This window comes from Mobula birostris, chromosome 2 (assembly GCF_030028105.1).
Source record: "Mobula birostris isolate sMobBir1 chromosome 2, sMobBir1.hap1, whole genome shotgun sequence".
Lineage (NCBI taxonomy): Eukaryota > Metazoa > Chordata > Chondrichthyes > Myliobatiformes > Myliobatidae > Mobula > Mobula birostris.
In genome coordinates, this window is record NC_092371.1 from 226641871 (window position 1) to 226667389 (window position 25519).

Below are 25519 nucleotides of genomic sequence, written 5' to 3' on the forward strand. Positions count from 1 at the left end.
TATCAGTCTGTGAGTTCATTTCCACAGGATATTAGCTTAAAATTATAAATTAATATTCTATTTCTATAAATCTCACCCATCTTCCAAAATAAATATGAAAGGGCTTCTCTGGGGCATTATTGGGATCTGTTCCGTAGTCTTCAAGTAACCAGAACACATGTTCTGGTTCCTTTAGTTTCACTGTTCCTTGAAATGGCAAAAATCCTAAATCCTGTAAATACATGAAATAAAGTGAAAACAAGAGCATATGCAACACTGACAGAAAGTTACTGGTCAGAATAAATATTTTGTTAACTTCTTGAAAACATAGATTAATCACAAACAAGAGAAAATCTGCAGATGCAGGAAATCCAAAGCAACACAAACAAAAAGCCGAAGGAACTCAGCAGGCCAGGCAGCATTTTGTGTGTGTAGATTAGATTAATATACACTTTCAATACATTAAGTGTCTTAGTGCTGTTTGTCACCTTACTTTCCATGTCTATTTTATAATATTTGCCTCATGGTAAAACTGTGACATCTTTCCAATTTGCAAAACATTTTAACCGCATCTTTATAACTGTCAGGGGGAAGAAATGAAACCTAGTATGTTTTCCAAAAGTTTCCACGGTGAAACTCGGGGGGGGGGGCATTATATCTTTTAACGTTGAGAGCAAATTATAAACAGCGTATGTTTTCCTTGTATAGTTGATGCTCAACACATCAGATTAGTTCTCCCTTCCTTATCCTCTTCTATTCTTGTGTGGATGTCATTGGCAATACCTTTTCCCAATGCTCTAAGTATTTTAAGAGATTCTTAAATTTTAAGAGATTTATGGTCATTGGATTTATTGACTATGCCCACAAAAAACTGAATCTCAGGGTTCTATATGGTGACATACATATACTTTGATAATCAATTTACTTTGAACTTGGAACATGAGCACTAAATCAGTACAATTGGCAATACTGCTGAACATTAATTACCTATTTGGGCTTCGTTAGCAAATCACCCATTTGCATAGTCATTTTTGTTTTGAACAATTATCAATAGCCTGCTCTGATGTAAATTTCATGTGTGACATTCATGGGGTTGGTAGTTTCAACTTCCAAATTATCTGCACTACCTGACACCCACTAACTAGGCTTTGACAGTTTTATTTGTGAATGAAAGGATAAGTTATCTTTTTGCCAGACAATATTTCTTTTCTAACCAGTTATCATTGTCTCAATATTATTGAAGGTGGCCCCTCTTGCATTTTTAAATGCAATGAATTGTTATTTTCCATCATCTTGGGATTGGTGTGGTATTGTGATGGCTGCGTTAATCAATAGTTAATATTAACAATTAATAGTTACTCAGGGAAGTATTATGAACCATCTTTCAATTTCACTGCAGCTTTTGAGGTATTAAGCTTTCATAGGATATAGGTAGGAATATGATAGGGACCTACAGAATATTTAACAAGCAATAATAATACTGGAATGACAATGCATGTCCAAATCACAGTGATGTGTAACTCTGAATTGATAATGTTTCTACAAGACTACTATTTACCATAAGACCATAAGATATAGGAGCAGAATAAGGCCATTTGGCCCATCGAGTCCACTCCGTCATTTCATCATGGCTGATCCAATTTTCCTCTCAATCTGCTGCCTTCTTCCCGTATCCCTTCATGCCCTGACCAATCAAGAATCTGTCACCCTCTGCCTTAAATATACACAAGGACTTGGCCTCCACAGCTTCCTGTGGCAACGAATTCCACAGATTCACCACTGTCTGGCTGAAGAAATTCCTCCTCATCTCTGTCCTAAAAGGACACTCTTCTATTCTGAGGCTGTGTCCTCTGGTCCTAGATTCTCCCTCCATAGGAAACATCCTCTCCACAACCGCTCTATCAAGACCTTTCAACATTCGATAGGTTTAACATCCTCATTAGTTATATCACCAGGGTGGAACTGATATTAATATGATATCAGTACATTCTCTAGATTGTGTGTACTGTAACCTCAGTGGAGTGACTATACAAAGATTAAAATATCATCTCTAAAGATTAGCTTTATTTACCACATCCACATTGAAACATACAGTGAAATTTATCAGTTGACCTAACGACCATCATAGTCCGAGGATGTGTAGGCGGCAGCCTACGAGTGTCACCATGATTCCCGTGCCAACGTAGCATGCCCACATGTTAACAACCTGACACACGTCTTTGGAATGTGGGAGAAAACCGGAACGCCTGGAGGAAACCCACACAGTCACAGGGAAAACATACAAACTCCTTACAGTCAGCAGTGAGAATTGAACCCGGGTCACCAGCACTGTAAAGAGCAGTGCTAGCTTTTTGCCACATTAACTCCAGCTACATAAAGCTGAGGAAATAGCCAGCTGATTCTCCTTCCCTGTCGTGGTGCCCGAAATGGAAGGAGATACACAGCATGAACTTAGCAATTTATCATTCGTGAAAGGAAAGTGGACTATTAAGTTACTAAAATGGGATGTACATTAGTTAAAGAAAAGTTATGCAGCATGTTTTAAGCATTTTTGGAATCATTAATATTTATATTTCGAGTGGAAAATACAAAAAGGCAGAATTTCCAAGATGTAAGAAAATCAATAATCCTCAACTATTTTGCCAAGTGCATTTTACGTCTGATATAATTTTTTTCCAGAAATGTTTTCTGAAATGTGGCCAACCAGTGTAGATGCTGTCTGAAATAAGGCCATAAGATATAGGAGCAGAAGTAGGCCATTCAGCCTATCAAGTCTGCTCCGCCATTCAATCATGAACTGATCCAATTTTTCCAGTCATCCGCACTCCCCTGCTTTCAACCCATACCCTTTGATGCCCTGGCTAATCAAGAACCTGTCTATCTCTGCCTTAAGTACACCCAATGACTTGGTCTGCACAGCCACTTGTGGCAACAAATTCCACAGATTTACCACCCTCTGACTAAAGTAATTTCTCCGCACCTCTGTTCTAAAAGGACGTCCTTCAATCCTGAAGTCGTGCCCTCTTGTACTAGAATCCCCTACCATGGGAAATAACTTTGTCATATCTAATCTGTTCAGGCCTTTTAACATTTGGAATGTTTTTATGAGATCCACCATTCTCCTGAACCCCAGAGAATACAGCCCAAGAGCTGTCCAACGTTCCTCATACGGTAACCCTTTCATTCCTGGAATCATTCTCGTGAATCTTCTCTGAACCCTCTCCAATGTCAGTATATCTTTTCTAAAATAAGGAGCCCAACACTGAACACAATACTCCAAGTGTGGTCTCACAAGTGCCTTATAGAGACTCAACATCACATCCCTGCTCTTATATTCTATACCTCTAGAAATGAATGCCAACATTGCATTCGCCTTCTTCACAACCAACTCAACCTGGAGGTTAACCTTTAGGGTATCTTGCACAAGGACTCCCAAGTCCCTTTGCATCTCTTCATTTTGAATTCTCTCTCCATCTAAATAATAGTCTGACCGTTTATTTCTTCCACCAAAGTGCATGACTATACACTTTCCAACATTGTATTTAATTTGCCACTTCTTTGCCCATTCCCCTAAACTATCTAAGTTTCTCTGCAGGCTCTCCATTTCCTCAACCCTATCCACTCCTCCACCTATCTTTGTATCATCCGCAAATTTAGCCACAAATCCATTAATACTGTAGTCCAAATCATAGACATACATCGTAAAAAGCAGCGGTCCCAACACCGACCCCTGTGGGACTCCCCTGTTAACCGGCAGCCAGCTAGAATAGGATCCCTTTATTCCCACTCTCTGTTTTCTGCCGACCAGCCAATGCTAGTAACTTTCCTGTAATTCCATGGGCTCTTATCTTGCTAAGCAGCCTCATGTGCGGCACCTTGTCAAAGGCCTTCTGAAAATCCAAGTACACCACGTCTACTGCATCTCCTTTGTCTACCCTGCTTGTAATTTCCTCAAAGAATTGCAGTAGGTTTTTCAGGCAGGATTTTCCTTTCCGGAAACTATGCTGGCTTTGGCTTATCTTGTCATGTACCTCCAGGTACTCCATAATCTCATCCATAACAATCAATTCCAATAACTTCCCAACTACTGATGTCAGGCTAAAACGTTTTATAGTTATCCAGGCATGTATTATAAGATAGTTTATCAGCTGTAAATCTAAAGTGAAAGGCATGAAAACCAAATCCTGAAAACATTTCCACCCGAAGTCACTGAGAATAGTTACACTGATTTAACATCGCTTCTCTCGTCGCACTTAGTACTGAGACGAACTGCAAAGTTTGCACTTAACTATCTAATCTATTGAAAATTGGGAATAAGTTAGCTAATAGAGTAAATGTGACGTTTTACCACACGATGTTAGTTACTACCTAAAACACTGAAGAAACCTCTTTATTCCAACACATTATTACCAGAACTCTGAACAAACCAAGTAACAGTACAAATGTCAAAAATTAGAGACAGTAAAACGAAAAAGTTTGATACATACGTCTATCTTTTGAATTCTCTCATCATGCGACAAGGTTTTATTGAATGCATAAACTTTTATCTGATATGTTGAACCTTGCTGAAGGAATGGGATCTAAAGCAGGAAAATGAACATTGTTAATCGAATACAGTCAAATATCTTTTACATATGTAAAATACTTCGCAAAAGTCTTAGGCACATATATATATAGCTAGGGTGCCTCAGACTTTTGCAAAGTACTGTAGTAATTTTATGTATTGCACTGTACTGCAGCCACACAAAAAAAACAAATTTCATGACATTTGTGAGTGATGATAAACCTGATTCTAACAGGGGTTTCTATTGTGGGCTGAGAATGGGAAGGGGGCAGGGAGAGGGGAATCATGGTTGGGAAAAGGGAAAGGAGAGGGGAGGGAGCGGGAAGAACCAGAGAGACATTCTGTAATGATCTCGCCTCAGGGCTGGGTGTGTCTGCACTCATGTTACCCCCCTAACCCTGGCACTTCTTCTCTGCCACCTGTCCCAAACCTTTCCCAAGGTGCTCCACCCTCACCATTCCCAACTTTGTTTGCTCCTGCAAAGATTCACAAACTCAATCTCTGTTCTACATTGACTTAAGTACCCTTGCTATATGTGACTAAGACTTTTACACACACACACACATCAGATAGTGAGGTTGATTTCTGTGCATACATACCATCTTGTCAACAGGATAATTTCTCAGTGAGTTATGCAGTTCTTCATGCGTTCTTCCTTGACCCCACAATTCAAATATTGACCTGCAAAGTGAAGAATGGATGCTATGGCAAAAACAAACTCTTCAGACAAATTATGTAGCGAAACCATGCTCAAGGTACAATACCAAAACTCATTATTCTGTAAACTGCAGAAGGTGGAAACACAAAACAAAAACAGATAAGGCTGAAATACTCAGAAAATCAGGTACCTTTATGAAACAAGGATCAATGAACATGCTAAAGTTCACAAAACTCATTAACAGCTTTTTTGGGAAGTATGTTGCAAACATTTACCCATTCTGTTTGTGAAGAAATGCTTCCTACTCCAGGTAAATCATTTTAGACTTTTCATCTCCATCTATGTCTTTTTCCTTCTGCTTCTTCTGATCATGAATAATCCTTAAAAATGTTATTTCAGTGCTAATGCAAACCTGTAGATAAACACTGGGGCAACTTCATAATTTCCGTGTGAGCAGTCGACTAAAAGAGGAAATAAGAGACACAAAGTCCAGAATAGCAGAGCGGGGCGGGAAGGATTCCATAACAATGTATGGACAATCTTTCCAGTATATAGGATAAAGCACAGTATATTGACTCAGTGCTGCACATGAAATGGTTGGAAAATGATTTAGTCATAGTCATACTTTATTGATCCTGAGGGAAATTGGTTTTCATTACAGTTGCACCATAAATAATTAAATAGTAATATGTAAATTATGCCAGGAAATAAGTCCAGGACCAGCCTATTGGCTCAGGGTGTCTGACCCTCCAAGGGAGGAGTTGTAAAGTTTGATGGCTACAGGCAGGAATGACTTCCTATGACGCTCAGTGTTGCATCTCGATGGAATGAGTCTCTGGCTGAAAGTACTCCTGTGCTCAACCAGTCCATTATGTAGTGGATGGAAGACATTGTCCAAGATGGCATGCAACTTGGACAGCATCCTCTTTTCAGACACCACCGTCAGAGAGTCCAGTTCCATCCCCACAACATCACTGGCCTTACAAATGAGTTTGGAGAAGCAGAGGGAGAAACCAGAATTCACACTTCATAATGGAAGCAGTTATAAACAAAAACGAACCTCTGAAACATTACAGAGGGATGTTATAAAACCCAGAAACAAAAACAGTCAATGCTGGAAACACTGAGCTGATTTTCTGTTTTTGAATGCTGAGATTATCCCTTCTCACAATAGAATCCTCCCTTCCATTCTACCAAGACCCAGGGTTCCTGACAATACTCTTAAGTTGTGCATACAGCGGTTGCAACTCATTTTAACCAGATATGTTAACCAACCATAACTTATTGTTGGATTATAAATACTTGCACGACAGCCAAATGCCTGAAGCTAGTGCCACTAATAATATTTGACTAGCGCTGTTCCTTCCTGCACCTTGTAGCGCATTGGGCAGCATCCTCGCCATTTTTTTGTCTGTTTTTTCATGAGGCCAAGTTGCGAGCTCGACGCTCAACCCAGCGTGCAAGAAGCTGGCTGGATTCAAACCCGGGACTACCTCCCTCAAAGTCCAGTGCGGATGCCACGACACCACCGGCCGGCTTAGTGTCTGACTGAATTTTGTGTAAATTCCCGTAACAAGGGCACTCACTTTGCACACACTGTCCGCCTCATGACTGCTTTTGCCACCTCCTCGGAAGGAATATGTACGATCCAGAAAGGAGACTGAAAAGCAAAATAATCTTAAAATCAGCTACAATGTTGACATCAGAAAATGACCACCTTTAAACTGATAAAGCGCTAAAATTACTGAAGCAAGCTGGTAAATACGAATCAACATCAAAAAGACCTTGGCATTAAATGGAACTCTGTTGCCAATAAACTTCCAGAACTCAGTTTGCTGCTCTAGCAAGCATGCACTAACATATTCACTGAAAGAAAATGGCAGTGTTAAGAAGGCAAAAGCAGATCAATAATTTTAGTTACATTTTCTCTTTATCCAGTTTTGAGCTCCCTGCAGTTTTCTGGCCAACACTCCACAGCAGTAATTGCAGATCTCTTGTTAGACCTGTCATCACTGAACACCTATCACCATTTATGTTTAAATGCACGAAGAATGAGGAGGCAAGGCACTGTGTTGTCTGACATTTTCCTTTGTCAATCATGTGGCACGGGATTTGATATTTATTTCTTGCACTGTAAACTACAACACTCACACACCACATTTAGTAGTAAGTATACCCCACTTTCCATCATAGCCATCTCCCGCTACAGATATATAAAAAAATTGAGGGAGGTAGATGAGGTAGATCATAAAAATCTTTTTCCCACCGCGAGGGTGTACAAGAAGAGAGGGCGTAGATTTGAGATGAGAGTTAAGCGGTTTAGAGGAGATCTGAGGGGATTTTATCACACAGAGATTGATTGCCATCTGGACTGCACTACCTGTAGACGGAATAGAGATGGACGCCCCCATGATATACAATAAACAGCTGGACAAGGCATAGAAGGCGATGGACCGAATATGGATAAATAGTATTGTAGTGGAGTATGTTCGAGTAAGGTGGCAGCGCATTCGATTGCAGTGGCTTCTAAGGGGTCAGCAAAGATGTTATTGTACTTTTAAACGCAATTTTTTTTTTACAGTCGCAAGACCTCGCTGGACGTTAAGAACTTAAGAGAACTGCAGCTCACTGGTGGAGAAACTGAAGGAGCTGGACTGAGGTGCAGATGGTGCTGCTGCCTGTGTCAGAGAGGTGTCGGAGCAATCAGTGTGAGAAGGAGGCGCACAGTCTAACAACGAGTGATCGAGTGATCTTGTGATTGCAAGACCCCACTGGACATTGTTAATATGGAATACTGCAAGTTCAATTCACAGATTTATCAGCTGACAGCAGGGGTGGATGGTAGGGGAGCTGTGTGGCCTCAGTCACAGCACGGACTAGGCCTCAAGCTGCAGAGTCGCTTGCTTACAGCCACCCAGGGGAGAGGCATCAGAGTCAGTGTGTTCCATCGGAGGCAGTGTGGCACGGTGTCCAAGCTGGACTGGGTGCTGCTCCCCACCGTTCACTCAGCAGAAGACAAGCCATATTGTGGTCAATTGCAGACTGCTACAACATTCACTGACTTAGGGTCTTGGACTATATTTATTTCTGATACTTACATGTGTTATATGTGCCTTGTGCTGTGTGTGTGACTGTTGGTACTGTGTTTTTCACGCCGGCCCCAGAATAATGCTGTTTTGTTTGGCTATATTCATGGATATTCATGTACAGCTGAATAACAATTAAACTTGAACAAGGTACATAGTACATTTATGTACATGGTGATGTATGAGTTTAATCGGCATATCATTCTTCCTTTATGTAAGAACCACTCAGTAAGTGAACAAATGACTTAATAAAGGTCACAAGACTTAGAACATTAACCTCTGCAGTTTCTTCAACAGTTGTATTCCAACTTGCTTAGTGATGCTATTTCTGATTTTCAACAACTGTGGTATTTTCACTTGGTGTGTGCGTTGTTCCTTTCTGTGCCTTGTGATATATCAGGCAGCAACCTTGCTGTTTCTTTAGCGTTTATCTGTCTCTTACAAGGCCGAGCTGCTAGCTCGACACTCAACCCTGCATGTTAGAAAACGTATAAGGAGCCAGCCAGATTCAAACTCAGGACCGCTCGTCTCAAAGTCCTGTGTGGATGCCACTATACTACCCACCAGCTATATATTTTTAATTTTGCCTTAATAAAATCGCTCATTTTACAAATATTAAGTTATAAGTGATCCAGATAACAAGATAGCAATCAGTAGATATATAAATAAGTAAATCAGTAATTATAAATCCAACCAAGATATTAAGTTGTTGCTCTGCTTACACGTTACTATTACAAAATATAAATATAACATACCCTCTCATCAAAGTTTTCTTCAGAACTGAACTGGCACTTACAAAGCGAGAACAAGGATTTAATTTCCTGCAACCAAAAAATAAATAAAAATTTAGTGTGTACTGAGAATGGTATTAATGTTGAGACACAGCTGAATCAAAATTTCTTTCAAATCAAAACTTACACTTAGTATTTCCAAGCATTTACTTGGTTATAGCACAGGTCTTTTTAATCTAAGCAGCAATATTCCTCTGTCTTTTGTTCATGGTGTTTTAATTGTGGTAACAGCTACATATTTGCACCAACAAGTGAATAAAAAGTTATAAAATCTACAAAATAACATAATTTTTTAAATCACACCGAGCAAGTGAGAAGTCAAATGAATCATTGGTAAGCCACCGAGTTGGATTAAAACAATAACACTCATTCGAATTGTTTATGCCAATATCATTAAGTTGCTAAGAATACAGATTGTCCATTGCCCATTCAATCCCTGATCTAAGCAGAGTAACACAATGAGGCAATCTGAAGCACGTGTGCGTATATATATACACACACACACACACAAAGGTGAAAACTCAGTGCCAGCAGGAAACTCACAAATGTTGGCCTTCAACATGACAGATCTTTGTTTTCCCTTCAATTAACTGCATACCTTCACCAGAACTAAATTATTCATTGTCCTTCACAAATATTCCTCTCACACTTCAACACATGCTGAAGATGGCAGTAGTGCAGATTTAAAGACCATGAAATAAACAATCTAAAGTAAGCTCATTTAAAAGCTTTGTCACAGAGAGCAATCATCTGAGAACAAATAATGGTACGAGGAATGAACAGCAATGATTTAGCTCCAGCAATCATCCTCTCAAGAACTTTACATGAGGGCTATATTAACAAAATAGCATGGCAATTGCTCAAATTACTTCTATATTAAAAGAGAACAAAAAGTAATGCTTACATTTGTAGTATGTCTACAAGATAGCTTTTTAGAGCAGCTTGTGGTTGAGCCCACTAGGGGAACTGCAATTCTAGATTGGCTGTTATGTAATGACCCAGATTTCATTAGGAAGCTTAAGGTGAAGGAAACCTTAGGAGGCAGAGATCATAGAACATAGGAAACCTACAGCACATTACAGGTCCTTCGGCCCACAATGTTGTGCTGGCCATGTAACCTATTCTAGAAGCTGTCTAGAATTTCCCTGCCTTAGAATTTTTCTAAGCCCCATGTACCTACCTAAGAGTCTCTTAAAAGACCCTATTGTATCAGCCTCTATCACCTTCACTGGTAGTGCATCTCACGCACCCACCACTGTCTGTGTGAAAAACTTGCCTCTGACATCCCCCTTGTACCTACTTCCAAGTACCTCAACACTATGCTCCCTCATGTTAGCCATTTTAGCCCTGGAAAAAAACCCTCTGACTATCCACATGATCAATGCCTTTCATCATCTTATACACCTCTATCAGGTCACCTCTGTCACTCCAAGAAGAAAAGGCTGAGTTCACCCAACCTATTCTCATAAGGCATGCTCCCCAATCCAAACAAAATCCTTGCAAATTTCTTCTGCACTCTCTCTATATCATCCACATCCTTCTTGTAATGAGGTGATCAGAACTGAACACAGTACTCCAAGGGGTCTAATTAAGGTCTTATACAGCTGTAAAATTACCTCACGGCTCTTGAACTCAATCCCATGGTTGATGAAGGCCAACACACCATACGCCTTCTTAACAACACTGTCAACCTGCACAGCAGCTTTAAGTGTCCTATGGACATGGACCCCAAGATCTCGCTGATCCTCCACAGTGCCAAAAATCTTACCATCAATATTATATTCTGTCTTCAGATTTGACCTACCAAAATGAACCACTTCACACTTATCTGGGTTGAACTCCATCTGCCACTTCTCAGCCCAGTTATACATCTTATTGATGTCCCGCTGTAACCTCTGACAACCCTCCAGACTATCCACAACACCCCCAACTTTTGTATCATCAGCAAACTTACTAACCCACCCACCCCCCTACTTTCTCATCAAGGTGATTTATAAAAATCACAAAGAGGAGAGGTCCCAGAACAGATACCTGTGGAACACCACTGGTCACTGTCCTCCATGCAGAATATGAACAACCATCCTTTGCCCTCTGTGGTCAAGCCAATTCTGGATCCATAAAACAAGGTCTCCTTGGATCCCATGCCACATAACTTTCTGAATGAGTCTCGCATGGGGAACCTTATCAAATTCCTTACTGAAATCCATATACACTACATCCACTGCTCTACCTTCATCAATATGTTTTGTTACATCCTCAAAGAATTCAATTAGGTTCGTAAGGCATGACCTGCCCTTGACAAAGCCATACTGACTATCCGTAATCTCCAAATGCTGATAAATTCTGCCTCTCAGGATCTTGTCCAACAACTTGCCCACCACTGAAGTAAGACCCACTGGTCTATAATTACCTGGGTTACCTCAATGTATCTGTTATAATATGATAGATTTCATATGAACTCAACCTATGGACTCAGTTCACCCCATGTTCTCAATACTTATTGCTTATATTTTAGTTACTTTGAACTTTGAATTCACCTTGCAGTTTCAGAAGAAAATAAAATCAAATGTATCAGTATTACAGTGGAGTAAAGGGAATTACAGCGACACGAGAGAAGCTGGCCAAAGTTTATTGGAAAGGGACACTAGCAGGGATAACGGCAGAATAGCAATTGCTGCTGTACCTATGAGAACTTACTGAAATGCCCAAATCAAAAGCCATAGATGAAGCAGGAGCTTCGTAGTCTGATGAGGGCTAGACCTGAGGCATTTAAGTCTGGCAACCGAAGCCTGTACAAGAAAACCAGGTACAACTTGCAGATGACTATTTCAAGAGTTAAGGAACAATTCCAAGCGAGGATGGAGGCGACATCGGATGCACGTCGACTCTGGCAGGGTGCCTACGAAGCAAAACCCAACATCATGAATGGTAGTGAGCTCAATGCCTCTTAAGCTCACTTTGAAATGGAGAATAAGACTACAGCTATGAGGATCCCTGCAGCACCCAGTGACTCTGTGATCTTTTTCTCTGAGGTCAACATCAGGTTGTCTTTCAAGAGGGTGAAACCTTGTGAGGCAACAGGCCCCGATAGAGTATCTGGTAAGGCTCTGAAAACTTGCGCCAACCTACTGGTGGGAGTCTTCAAAGACATTTCCAATCTCTCATTGCTACAGTCAGAAGTTTCCACCTGCTTCAAAAGGGCAACAATTATACCAGTGCCCAAGAAGAGCAGGGGGAGCTGCCTTAATGACCACCATCCAGTCGCACTCACATCTATAGTGATGAAATGTTTTGAGAGGTTGGTCATAACTAGAATCAAACTCCTGCCTCACCAAGGACCTGGACCCACTGCAATTTGCCTATCACCACAATAGGTCCATGGCAGACACAATCTCATTGGCTCTCCACGCAGCCTTGGATCACCTGAGCAATACAAATACCTATATCAGAATGCTGTTTCTAGCTCAAAGTTTATACATGATGGTATTTCTACAACTCCGATCGAAAAGCTCCAGAACCTGGGCCCCTATACCTCCCTCTGCAACTGGGTCCTCAATTTTCTAACCATTCGCAGCTCATTCCACCTTTCACCCTTAACCCATGACCTCTAGCTGTAGTCTCACCCAACCTCAGTGGGAAAAAGCCTGCTTGCATTTACCCTATCTATTCTCCTCATAATTTTGTATACCTCTATCAAATCTCCCCTCAATCTTCTACGTTCTAGGGAATAAATTTCTAACCTATTCTATCTTTCCTCATAACTCAGGTTCTCCAGATCCAGCGACATCTTTGTAAATTTTCTATGTACTCTTTCAACCTTATTTACATCTTTCCTGTAGGTAGGTGATTAAAACTGCACAGACTACTCCAAATTAGGCCTCACCAACGTTTTATACAACATCAATATAACATCCCAACTACTGTAGTCATTACATAGATTTATGAAGGCCAACGTGCCGAAAGCTTTCTTTATGACCCTACCTGTGATGACACTTTCAACCGGGATTCCCAGATCCCTTGTCCAACCACATTCCTCAGTGCCCTACCCAAGAAAGTTTTAGATTAAAAGCAGTAATGAAGTTGTCATATGCAATGACTGAGACTTTTTCAAAGTGAAGAAGGAGAAACCAGAATGAAATTAAACTGAAGGAAAACAGTTAAAAGCTCGTGCTTGTGCATTGTAACGAAAAGATTGATGAAAATAAAGATGGATGCCTCAGAAGCAAAGTAAGAAATTATAACAAGGATCAACAAAATGGTGGAGACATTAAAACAAATATTTTGTGTCTGCCTACACAGCTGAATGCAGAGGAAAACATATCAGACAATTTCAGGTCTGATGATAATGCAGAAAAAGTAAGAATTGTTATTTTCCCCCCCATAAATTTGTAACTAAACTGAAGGAAAGTAGGAAAACAGTTAAAAGCTTGTGCGTTGTAAGGAAAAGATCGATGAAAATAAAGTTTGCGCGTAAGAGTCATAGAGAACTACAGCACAGAAACAAGCCCTTCAGCCCATGTAATCCAATCCGGGCTGATTTTCTGACTCATCCCATCTACCTGCATCTAGACCAAAGCCCTTCATATCTCTTCCATCCATGTACCGATCCAAACTCCCTTAAATGTTACGACCGAACCTCCATCTACCACTTCCACTGGCAGCTCCTTTCGCACTTGGCCCATCAAGGGCTCCGCCTTTCAATCATGTCTGATCCTTTTGTCCCCTCCTCAACTCCACTTCCCGGCCTTCTCCCCATAACCTTTGATGCCGTAGCCAGTCAAGAACCTATCAATCCCTGCCTTAAATACACCCATCAACCTGGCCTCCACAGCTGCCTGTGGTAATAAATTCCACAAATTTACTACCCTCTGGGTAAAGGAATTTCTCTGCATTTCTCTTTTAAATGGACACCCCTCTATCCTGAGGCTGTGCCCTCTTGTCCTAGACTCCCCCACCATGGAAGACACCCTTTCCACATCTACTCTGTCTAGGCCATTCAGCAGGTTTCAATGAGATCTCCCCCCTCATCCTTCTAAATTCCAGCAAGTACAGACCCAGAGCCATCAAACATTCCTTGTATGAAAACTCTTTCATTCTGGGAATCATCCTTGTGAACCTCCTCTGGACCATCTCCAATGCCAGCACATCTTTTCTTAGATGAGGAGCCCAGAAGTGTTTACGTTATTCAAGGTGAGGCCTCACCAGCCTTTCAAAGCCTCAGCATCACATCCATGCTCTTGTACTCCAGACCTCTTGAAATAAATGCTAGCATTGCATTTGTCTTCCTCAAGACCGACTCTACCTGCAAGTTAACCTTTAGGTTGTTCTGCGCAAGGACACCCAAGTCCTTTGCATCTCAGATTTTTGGATGCTCTCCCCATTTAGAAAATAGTCTGCACATTTATTTCTACTACCAATGTGTATGACCATGTATTTTCCAACAATGTATTTCATTTATCACTTTCTTGCACATTCTCCTAATCTAAGTCCTTCTGCAGTCTACCTCTTTCCTCAACGCTACCTGCCCCTCTGCTAATCTTCATATCATCTGCAATCTCAGCAACAAAGCTATCTATTCCATCATCTAAATCATTTATATTCAGCATAAAAAGCAGTCCCAACACCGACCCTGCAACCACTAGTCGCTGGCAGCAAACCAAAAAGGGATCCTTTTATTCCCACTCGCTGCCTCCTATCAATCAGTCAACGCTCCTCTAATATCATGGGCTCTTCACTTTGTAAGTAGTCTTATGTGTGGCACTTGTCAAAGGCCTTCTGAAAGTTGAAATATACAACATCCACTACATCCTCTTTATCTATCCTACTTGTAATCTCCTCAAAGAATTCCAACAGGTTCGTCAGGCAAAATTTTCCCTTAAAGAAACCATGCTGACTTTGTACTATCTTGTCCTGTGTCACAAAGCGCTGCATCAGCTCATCCTTAACAATTGACTCCAATGCCTTCCCAACCACTGAGGTCCGGCTAACTGGTCTATAATTTCCTTTCTGCTACCTTCTTCCTTTCTTAAAGAGTGGAGTCACATTTGCAATTTTACAGTCCTCTGGCACCATGTCAGAGACCAACGATTTTTGAAAGATCATTGCTAAAGCCTCCACAATCTCCAACGCTACCACTTTCAGAAACCTAGGGTGCAGTTCATCTGGTCCGGGTTACTCATGTACCCTTAGATATTTCAGCTTTTTGAGCACCTTCTCCCTTGCAATAGTAACTGCACTCATTCTCTTCCTTCACACAACATCTGGCACACTGCTAGTGTCTTCCACAGGGAAGACTGATGCAAAATACTCCTTGTCCCCCATTATTATTTCTCCAGCCTAATTTTCTAGCAGTCCTATATCCACTCTCATCTCTCTATTATTTTTTACATACTTTGGTGTCGTTTCTTAGCTTGCTTTCATATTTTGTCTTTTCCCTTCTAATGACTATTTTAATTGCTTTCTGTAGGTTTTTATAAAACTTCCCAATCCTCTATCTTCCCACTAACTTTTGCTTTGTTGTATACTGTCTCTTTTGTTTTTACTTTAGCTTTGACTTCCCTTGTCAGCCATGGTTATATTATTTTGCCATTTGAGTACTCCTTCGTTTTTGGAATACACATGCCCTGCACCTTCCTCATTTTTCCCAGAAACGCACACCATTTCTGCTCTGCTGACATCCCTGCCAGCAGCTCCTTCCATTTTACTTTGGCCAACTCCTCTCTCATACCACTGTAATTTCCTTTTCTCCACTGAAATACTACTACGTCAGACTTTACTTTCTGTCTATCAAATTTCAAGTTGAACACAATCATATTGTGATCACTGGCTCCTAAGGGTTCTTTCATCTTAAGCTCCCTATCGCCTCCAGTTCATTACATAACACCCAATCCAGTAAAGCTGATCTCCTAGTAGGCTCAACGAGAAACTGCTCTAAAAAGCCCACCTTGTGGGTATGCAACAAATTCACTCTCTTGAGATCAATTACCAAACTTATTTTCCCAATTGACCTGTATGTTAAAATCTCCCATGAATATCATGATATTGCCTTTCTGACACACCTTTTCTACTTCCTTTTGTAATCTGTGGCCCACATCCCAGCCACTGTTGGGAGACCTATATACAACTGCCAACAGGGTCCTTTTACCCGTGCAGCTTCTTAACTCAACCTAGTTAACTCTTCCGATCTGAGTCACATTTTGCTCCTGATTTGTTGCCATTCTTTACCAGCAGAGCCACGCCACTCCTTCTGTCTACCTTCCTATCCCTCCGATACAACGTGCAACCTTGAACATTCAGCTCCCAACTACAACCATCCTTCAGCCACAATTCAGTGATGGCCAGAACATCAAACCCAGCAATCTGTAAAAGTGCAACAAGATCATCCACTTGAATTCTTATACTCCGTGCATTAAGATATACTTTCCATTTTTCTATTTTCTATTTATGATTTATAATTTAAATTTTTAATATTTACTATCGATTTGTAATCCAGGGAGCAGGAAGCACAGAATCAAATATTGCTGCGATGATTGTACGTTCTAGTATCAATTGTTTGGCGACAATAAAGTATAAAGTAAAGTAAAGTAACACTTTGAGTACTGTATTTGCTACCCTTTTTGATTTTGCATCCCTAATGCACTGATATTCACCCTGCCAGCTGCAATTTCGTCCTATCATCTGCCTGCCCTTCCTGACAGTCCAATGCATGCTATCTTTGCTTTTTTACCATCCGTCCTATCCTGAGTCCCTTCGTTCCAGTTCCCAGCCCCCTGCCAAATTAGTTTAAACCCTCCCCAACAGCTCTAACAAATCTGCCCACAAGAATATTGGTCCCCCTTGGGTTCAGGTGCAACCCATTCTTTTTATACGTGTCATACCTCCCCCAAAAGAGATCCCAATGATCCAAGGATCTGAAGCCCTTCCCCCTGCACCAGGTTCTCAGCCACACATTTATCTACCAAAGCATCCTGGTTCTACCCCTATGCAGCACGTGACACAGGCGGCAATCCAGAAATTACTATCCTGGAGGTCCTGCTTCTCAGCTTTCTGCCTAGTTCTCTAAATCCTTTCTTCAGGACCACAATGCATTTCCTTCCTATGTCATTGGTACCAATATGTACCAAGGCATCTGGCTGTTCTCCCTCCCTCTCCAAAATGCTGTGGACACGATCAAAGATGGCCCTGACTCTGGCACCTGTAATTACCCAGCAACACTATGGGAATCCACTTCTCCAATCATTTGCAGAATCAAAGTTATTTGAATGAACAATCCTGGCCTCCTTGAGGCTTATACTTTTTTTTAAATCTTATTTTGTACATTTTAATTAGTTTTACTTTGGAATGTTATGATTTTAAAATACACCAACTAGAATATAAAAGCAAGGATGTAATGCTGAAGCTTTATAAAGCATTGGTGAGGCCTCGCAGAGTATTGCGAGCAGTTTTGGCCGCTGATCTAAGAAAGGATGTGTTGACATTGCAGAGGGCTCAGAAGGGGCTCAAGAGAATGATTCTAGAAATGTGCGGATTATCATACGAGGAGCATTTGATGGCTCTGAGCCTGTATTCGCTGGAATTTAGAAGAATGGGGAGGGATCACATTAAAAACTACTGAATGTTGAAAGACCTAGGTAGAGTGGATGTGGAGAGCGTGTTTCCTATAGTGGGGGAGTTTAGGACCAGAGGACACAGCCTCACAATACAGGGACATTCATTTAGAATGAAGATAAGCAGGAATTTCTTTGGCCATCTGATGGTAAATCTGTGCAATTCATTGTCACAGGCAGCTGTGGAGGCCAGATTATTGGGTGTATTTAAGGTGTATTAAGCATGACTAGTCAGGGCCTGGAAGGTTACGGGGAGAAGGCAAGAGAATGGGGTTGAGAGGCAAAATAGATCAGCCATGATGGAATGACAGAGTAAATTCGATGGGCCAAATGGCCTAATTCTGCTCCTATGTCTGAGGGAATGTTGGATTTAGATTTTAACTTTAAAGAGGTTATTGAACAAAGGAATAAGTATTGGAACGTTACAGAGAAAAGTCTAACGTTTTGCCCTTTCAAAGAATTTCCAAATAATCCCTAGCTGTGCTGATTGATTTTACAACTTTACGTTTCTTATGTGTGATAGAATGGATTGTGCTTCATTTTACGTTGTGCTACAAAATATCTAAAATCCTACTGAATGAAAAAAAGAACAGGCATATAGATACAGCAAGTAATTTAGGAGGCCATTGGAATGTTTGCCTTTAATCCAGAGTTTGGAGAATAAAATTAGCGAAGTTTTGATCCAAATTTATAGGGGAACGGCAAGACCACACCTGGAGTACTGTGAGTGTATTTCAGAAAGAACAAACTTGCACTGGAATCCGTGCAAGAGAGGTTCAGCAGGCCAAGTCCTGGAGCAAATAGAGTTAAATTGTGGAAAGAAGTTAAGCCTATGCTGACAGTTTATGAAAATGACAGATGATTTCACTGGCTTAATTATTATTCTGAGGGGATGATTGTTTCAGAGATGAAGAGGAGATACTTCTCTCAGAAAGTCCTGAACTGTGGAATTGGAATCATTAAGTATATCGAGATGGAGATTCCGAGAGATTGTCTACAAAATCAAGAGACATGGGTAGAGATTGGGAAAGTAATCTGAGGGAAAGATTGGATTGGCCTTCATCTTATTTTAATGGCAGAGCAAGATTGAGAAGACAAGTGGCCTCCTTTTGTTTTGTTTTATCATGGAAATAGAAATAAATCAAAAACTACAGATGTTGAAAATCTGAATTAAAATTAGAAACTGCTGAAAACACCTAGAGATTGAGGGAACAACTGTGGAAGATGCTTCCTGACCTGCTACGTTTTAAGTTCTCCAATTTCCTAGAAATACTGTCTAACTACGTTTCCCCCCCACCCCCCACAGTAGCCTTGAATATTAAGAAGCAGTTGTTCTGCATCTTTATCCCAAAAACATGATATGGATCACTGGGCTCTTCTCCAGTGATGGTGGGACCTGTACAAAAGAGACAATTTGCACCTCAGCAGGGAGGGGACTAATTTCCTACCGGAAAGGTTTGCTAATGCTTCACAGTGGGGCTTAAACTAGAAATCCAGGGTGTTGGGAACCAGAGTGCCAGAACAGTTAGTGAAGAGGTTGTGGAGACAGATGCTGATTCGACCTCAGACAATTTCAGGAATCAAAAGTTTGAGCCTGGTGCGAGTAGTGTCCTGAGCTGCATAGATTTCAATGCAGGAGCCAGTGATCACAAATGATTGAGTTCAACACATGGAATTACGATCCTGTCGCCATTAGTGAGACTTGGTTGCAGGAAGGGCAGGACAAGCAGCTCAATATTCTGGGGTTCTGCTGTATTGGATGCCACAGGCTTGGAGGGGGGCGGAATTAAGGGAGGAGGGATGGTGTTACTAGTTAGGGAAAATGTCACGACAGTTCTCAGTCAGGACAGACTGGAGAACTCATGTAGTGAGAAGTTATGAACGGAACTGAGAAATAAGAAAGGTATGACCATGTTGATGGGGCTATATTACAGACCACCCAACAGTCTGAAGGATTTAGAGGAACAAATTTGTAAACAGAACACAAGCTGTTGCAAGAAACATAAGGTTGTTATAGTAGGTGATTTCAACTTTCCACATATTGACTGGGAGTCTCATACTGTAAAAGCAGGCAAGATGGGATAGAGTTTGTCAAATGTGTTCAGGAAGGTTTCCTTGATCAGTACGTAGAAGTCCCAACGAGAGAGTATGTGATAACTGATCTGGTATTGGGGAATGAGACAGGGCAGGTGACAGAAGTTTGTGTTGGGGAACACTTTGCATCCAGTGACCACGATGCCATAAGTTTCAAAGTAAATCTGCAAAAAGGTAAGTCTGATCCATGGGTTGAGGTTCTAAACTGCAGAAAGGCCAATTTGAGGGCATCAGAAATAATCTGGTAAGTGTGGATTGGGACAGGATGTTTTCTGTCAAAGGTGTACTTGGAAAGTGGCAGGCCTTGAAAAGTGACATTTTGAGAGCACAGAGCTTATATGCACGCAACAGAATAAAAGGTAAAGATAAAAAGTGTAGCAAACCTTGGGTTTCAAGAGATATTGAGGCCCTGTTTAAGAGAAAAAAGGAGTCTCATAGCAGGTATGGACGTAGGAAAAAATGAGCTGCTTATGGAGTATAAGAAATGCAACAGAACACTTAAGAAAGAAATCATTAAGACTAATAAAAGGGATAAGTTTGCCTTAGCAGACAAGGTGAAGGAGCATCCTAAGGGGATTCTACAGACATGTTAAGAACAAAAGGATTGCAAGAGACAATATTGGTCCTCTGGAAGACCAGAATGGTAATCCACATGTAGAACCAAGAGTTAGGGGAGATCTTAAATAAATAGTTTGCATCTGTATTTACCCAGGAGATGGACAAGGACCTTACAAAAGTGAGGCAAAGGAGCATCAACTGCATGGACCCAAAACGGTTTACAAGGGAGGAGGCATTCACTGTCCTGAGGCAAATCAGCATGGATAAATCACCAGGGCCTGACAAGCTGTTCCCTCAGGCCCTACAGGAGGCAAGTACAGAAATTGCCAGGACCCTAGCAGAAATATTTAAATCATCCTTTGCAACAGAACTTCCAGAGGATTGGAGGATAGCCAATGTTGTTCTGCTGTTTTAAAAAAGGCTCTAAACATAAAGCAAGAAATTATTGACCACTGAGTCTGACATCGGTAGTAGGAAAGTTATTGGAAGCATTCTAAGGGACTGGATATATAAGTATTTAGATAGACATGGACTGATTAAGGATAGTCAGCATGACTTTGTGCATGGTAGGTCACGTCGACCAATCTTATAGAGATTTTCAAGGAAGTTACCAGGAAAGTGGATGAAGGCAAGGCAGTGGATGTTGTCTACACGTGCTCTAGCAAGACGTTTGACAAGGTCCCGCATGGAAGGTTGGTCAAGGAGGCTCAGTTGCTCATCATTCAAGATGACGTAGTAAATTGGATTAGACGTTTGTTTTGTGCGAGAAGCCAGAGAGTGGTAGTAGAGGGTTGCCTCTCTGACTGGAGACCTGTGACTCGTGGTGTGCCTCAGGGATCAGTGCTGGGTCTGTTGTTGTTTGCCATCTATATCAATGATCTTGAATGATAATGTGGTAAACTGGATCTGCAAATTGGGCATGTAGTAGACAGCGAGAAAGGCTGTCATGGCTTGCAAAGAGATCTGGGTCAGCTGGAAAAAATGGGCTGAAGAATAGCAGATGGAATTTAATGCAGACAAGTGTGAAGAATTGCACCTTCGTAGGACCAGTGAGGGTAGGTCTTACACAGTGAACAGTAGACCATAAGACCATAAAATATAGGAGCAGAGTTAGGCCATTTGGCCCATGGAGTCTGTTCTGCCATTTCATCATGGCTGATCCAATTTTCCTCTCAGCCCCAATCTCCTGACTTCTCCCTGTATCCCGCCATGCCCTGACCAATTAAGAATCTATCAGCCTCTGCCTTAAATATACATAAAGACTCGGCCTCCACAGCTACCTGTGGCAAAGAATTCCACAGATTCATGACTCTCTGGCGAAATTCCTTCTCATCTCCATCCTAAAAGGACGCCCATCTATTCCGAGGCTGTATCCTCTGGTCTTAGACTCTCCCACCGTAGGAAACATCCTCCCTACATTCACTCTATCAAGGCCATTCACCGAGAAGTGTGGTAGAACAAAGGGATCAGAGACATAATTCATTGAAAGTGCTGTCACAGGTAGAAAGGGTCATAAAGAAAGCTTTTGGCATATTGGCCCTCAAATCAATGTACTGAGTACAGGTTATGTTGATGTTTTAGAAGACATTGGTGAGGTCTAATTTGGAATATAGCGTGCAGTTCTGGTCACCTACTTACAGAAAAGACGTAAATAAGGTTGAAAGAGTACAGAGAAAATATGAACCTGGGCATTACATTTACAGGGATGTTGCTGGGTCAGGAGGACCTGAGTTATAAGATAAGATTGAATTAGGTTAGGACTGCTTAGAACCTAGAAGATTGAGAGGAGATTTGACAGAGGTATACTAAATTAGAATGGGTATAGATAGGGTATATGAAAGCAGGCTTTTTCCACAGAGGTTGGGTGGGAATACAACCAGAGTTCATGGGTAAGGGTGAAAGGTGTAAAGTTTAAGGGACGCATTAGGGGAAACTTCTTCACTCAGAGAACTGTGAGAGTGTGGAATGAGCTGCCAGCATAAGTGGTGCATGCGAGCTTGATTTCAATGTTTAAGTTTGGATTAGCACATGGATGGTAGGGGTCTGGAAGCCTATAGTCCTGGCGTAGGTTGATGGGAGTAGGCAGTTTAAATAGTTTTGATATGGTCTAGCTGGGCCAAAGGGCCTGTTTTCAGCGCTGTACTTCTCTGTGACTTTATACTTGTGATTCACCTCCGCCAGTCAGTTTGAAACCCAATGGTCCAGAAATTACTCTGGCCATTTCATTAGTCAGAATCTCGCTCATCACATAAGGTAGGCCACTATTCTTTCACCCATTGTACGAGAATGGTTTAATAACAAAATCTGACAAAATCCAGGTAACCCCAACACTCTACCTCCCTAGTGTTTACCCTGTGGAGGATTGATGGAGGTGCCTTAATTGGCTAAGGCTGGCAAAAGCTAACAGCTTGCAATGTGACTGTGTGGCTCTCTGATTAATCCAGGGTTGTCAGAGCTCACTTTCGATCTAAAGAGCCTCGGACAGATGGCCTTAAGATCAGACATTGCAGGAGCAGAATTAGGCCACTTGGCCCATCGTGTCTGCTCTGCCACTCAATCATGGCTAATTTATTGTCCTTATCAACTACCTTCTCCCTGTAACCTTCAACACCCTTACTAATCAAGAACCTAGCAATCCCTGCTTTAAATATACCCAATAACTCAGCCTCCAGTCATCTATGGCAATGCATTCCACAGATTCACCATCCTCTGGCTAAAGAAATTCATTCTCATCTCCGCGCTATAGGGATGTTCTTGTACTCTGAGGCTGTGCCCTCTGGTCTTAGACTCCTCCACTATTGGAAACATCCTCTCCACATCCACTCTATCCAGGCCTTTCAATATTCGATAGGTTTAAATGAGATCTTCCATCATTCTTCTTCTTTGATCAGAGATTAAGGGAGCTAGGGCTTTACTATTTGGAGAGAAGGAGGATGAGAGGAGACATGATAGAGGTGTACAAGATAATAAGAGGAATAGATAGAGTGGATAGCCAGCGCCTCTTTCCCAGGGCACCACTGCTCAATACAAGAGGACATGGCTTTAAGGTAAGGGGTGGGAAGTTCAAGGGGGATATTAGAGGAAGGTTTTTTACTCAGAGAGTGTTTGGTGTGTGGAATGCACTGCCTGAGTCAGTGGTGGAGGCAGATACACTAGTGAAGTTTAAGAGACTACTAGACAGGTATATGGAGGAATCGAAGGTGCGGGCTTATATGGGAGGCAGGGTTTGAGGGCCGGCACAACATTGTGGGCCGAAGGGCCTGTACTGTGCTGTACTATTCTATATTCTATGTTCTATGTAAACTCTAGTGAGTACAGTCCCAGAGCTATCAAATGCATGAACAGGATGCTCCTGAAAACAACCAGATCTCGAGGAAGAAGCAGACACGCAGCCGCGTGTAGATATTGGAGGATGGGAAGGGGCAACTAGAACTAAATATGGTGGAAGAACTAAGCAGCACGAAAACAACAGTCACGACTTCGGGTCAAAACCTTGAGAGTAGAGAGACGAGATGGCAGCAGATAGAGTAGAAGTATAGCGATTAACACAATATGACAGCACGGGGCATCAAAATTCAGAGTTCAATTCCGGCTTCCTCTCTAGGAAAGTGTGTACGTTCTTTCCGTCTGCGGGTGAGTTTCCTCCCGCAGTCCAAAGACACACCGGTTAGTCGGTCATCGTAAATTGTCCTGTCATTCGGCTAGGGCTAAAATTGGTGGGTTGCTATCTCTCTCGATATATAAAAAAAATGTGGAGTGATAAAGAAAGGACTCTGATGCGATTGGTGGACTGAGGAGGGATGTGAGATGACAGGTAGGGGGAGCGGAGGTGAAAGTGTAAGACCGCAGCAGGTGAAATGATAGATGGATACACACAAAGAGATAATGACCCGCTGAATTCTTCCACCACACCGTGAGATGCTCCAGATTCCAGCATTGTGTCCATCTCATCCCTTTTCCGCTGCAGTCAATACACCAAGCGCAGGAGCATCAAACAATTTTACTCGGGGAACTGAGTGCACAGGCAGGGTCTCAATCCGCCGAGATTCCTCAGTAGACAGGCGGCAGTCTCCTATCCCCAAGCGCGACTCTCCGGGCTTTCCCCGCAGTCACTGCCCACAATTAAACCGCTTCGAGACTGCGTGACCGATGTGAAACCTACAGCCCCGCTCCCGACATCGGAAACTCACCGGGAGCCGGAACTCCACGTTTTCCTGGGCTAAAAGAAGCAAAAACCTCCGACCCAAGAACCCACTGGACAGCGCCATCTTCGCATCCGTCACAAACAACATCCCAGACCTACAGGCACCCTCAACACCGAAAATCAGTTCCGGCACCGACTATTAAACAGCACTCAAACTCTTTCATTACAACCCACTGATTAATGCTTATTGCTTAAAATTATGTCCATTCGAATTATTGTTTGAGTTCTTTAGGCTCTTAAACTTAAATTTGTTGCCTGTGAAATATTTGTTTTGAAATGGTCTTCGGCAACTTAAAATAAGCTAATGTTTTAATACCAAAAAATCATTTTAAAGACTAAGTTCAAACATGAAGTAGAAATTAGTTTCCTCCTTCCATCCAAAATTTCTTATATCGTCCACGAAACATATGTTATAGCAATTTTATTTTCTCCTAAATCAACTTCTTGATATCATTTGCGTAGTCGGTGCTGCCCTCTAGTGTTCACTCAGCAGAAGACAAGCATCATTGTGTTCGACTGTAGACTGCTGTAACAATGCTGCCTGACCTGCTGAGTTCTCCAGCATTTCATGTGTCTTGCTTTTGATTTCCAACACCTGCAGAATTTCTCGTGTTTATGATTCATTGATACCTTATCTGTGTTTGCTTTCTGTATGTGCTTTATATGCCTTGTACTGTTGATACTGCATTTTGCACCTTGGCCCCGGAGTAACGCTGCAATAGCGGTAACAGATGCTAGAGTTCGGCTGTATTCATGAGTATTCATGCATGGTTGAATGACAATTAAACTTGAATTTACAGGAACAAGTTATCACAGTCGTTTTAATAACGCGCGCTTCTCTTTTCTGAATGAGTCTGGCCGGTAATACTTCATTTTCATATTTCTCTGTAAGTCTATTTATAAAGTTTCCATCAACCCTCCACTATTGTGACATAGAACTAAATCAGATTAGGCAGGGTGAGATGTACTGCACTTAACA

The 25519-nt window shown here is 41.6% G+C and overlaps 1 protein-coding gene across 2 annotated transcripts in view; it reads right to left on the bottom strand.

Annotated features, from left to right (window-relative positions):
* Positions 1-24632, bottom strand: part of trmt11 (tRNA methyltransferase 11 homolog) — a 79693-nt gene extending 55061 nt beyond the window's left edge. For both annotated transcript variants that reach the window (XR_011889198.1, XM_072279144.1), the window contains exons 1-6: positions 24527-24632; positions 9043-9108; positions 6788-6861; positions 5143-5224; positions 4467-4559; positions 77-211 (exon numbers count right to left, since the gene is read on the bottom strand). Coding sequence is in view for 1 of the 2 variants with exons in the window: in XM_072279144.1 (XP_072135245.1) it covers positions 77-211; positions 4467-4559; positions 5143-5224; positions 6788-6861; positions 9043-9108; positions 24527-24628 (552 nt within the window). In the remaining variant the exon portion in view is untranslated. The remainder of the gene's footprint in view (positions 1-76; positions 212-4466; positions 4560-5142; positions 5225-6787; positions 6862-9042; positions 9109-24526) is intronic.
* Positions 24633-25519: the final 887 nt, after the last annotated feature.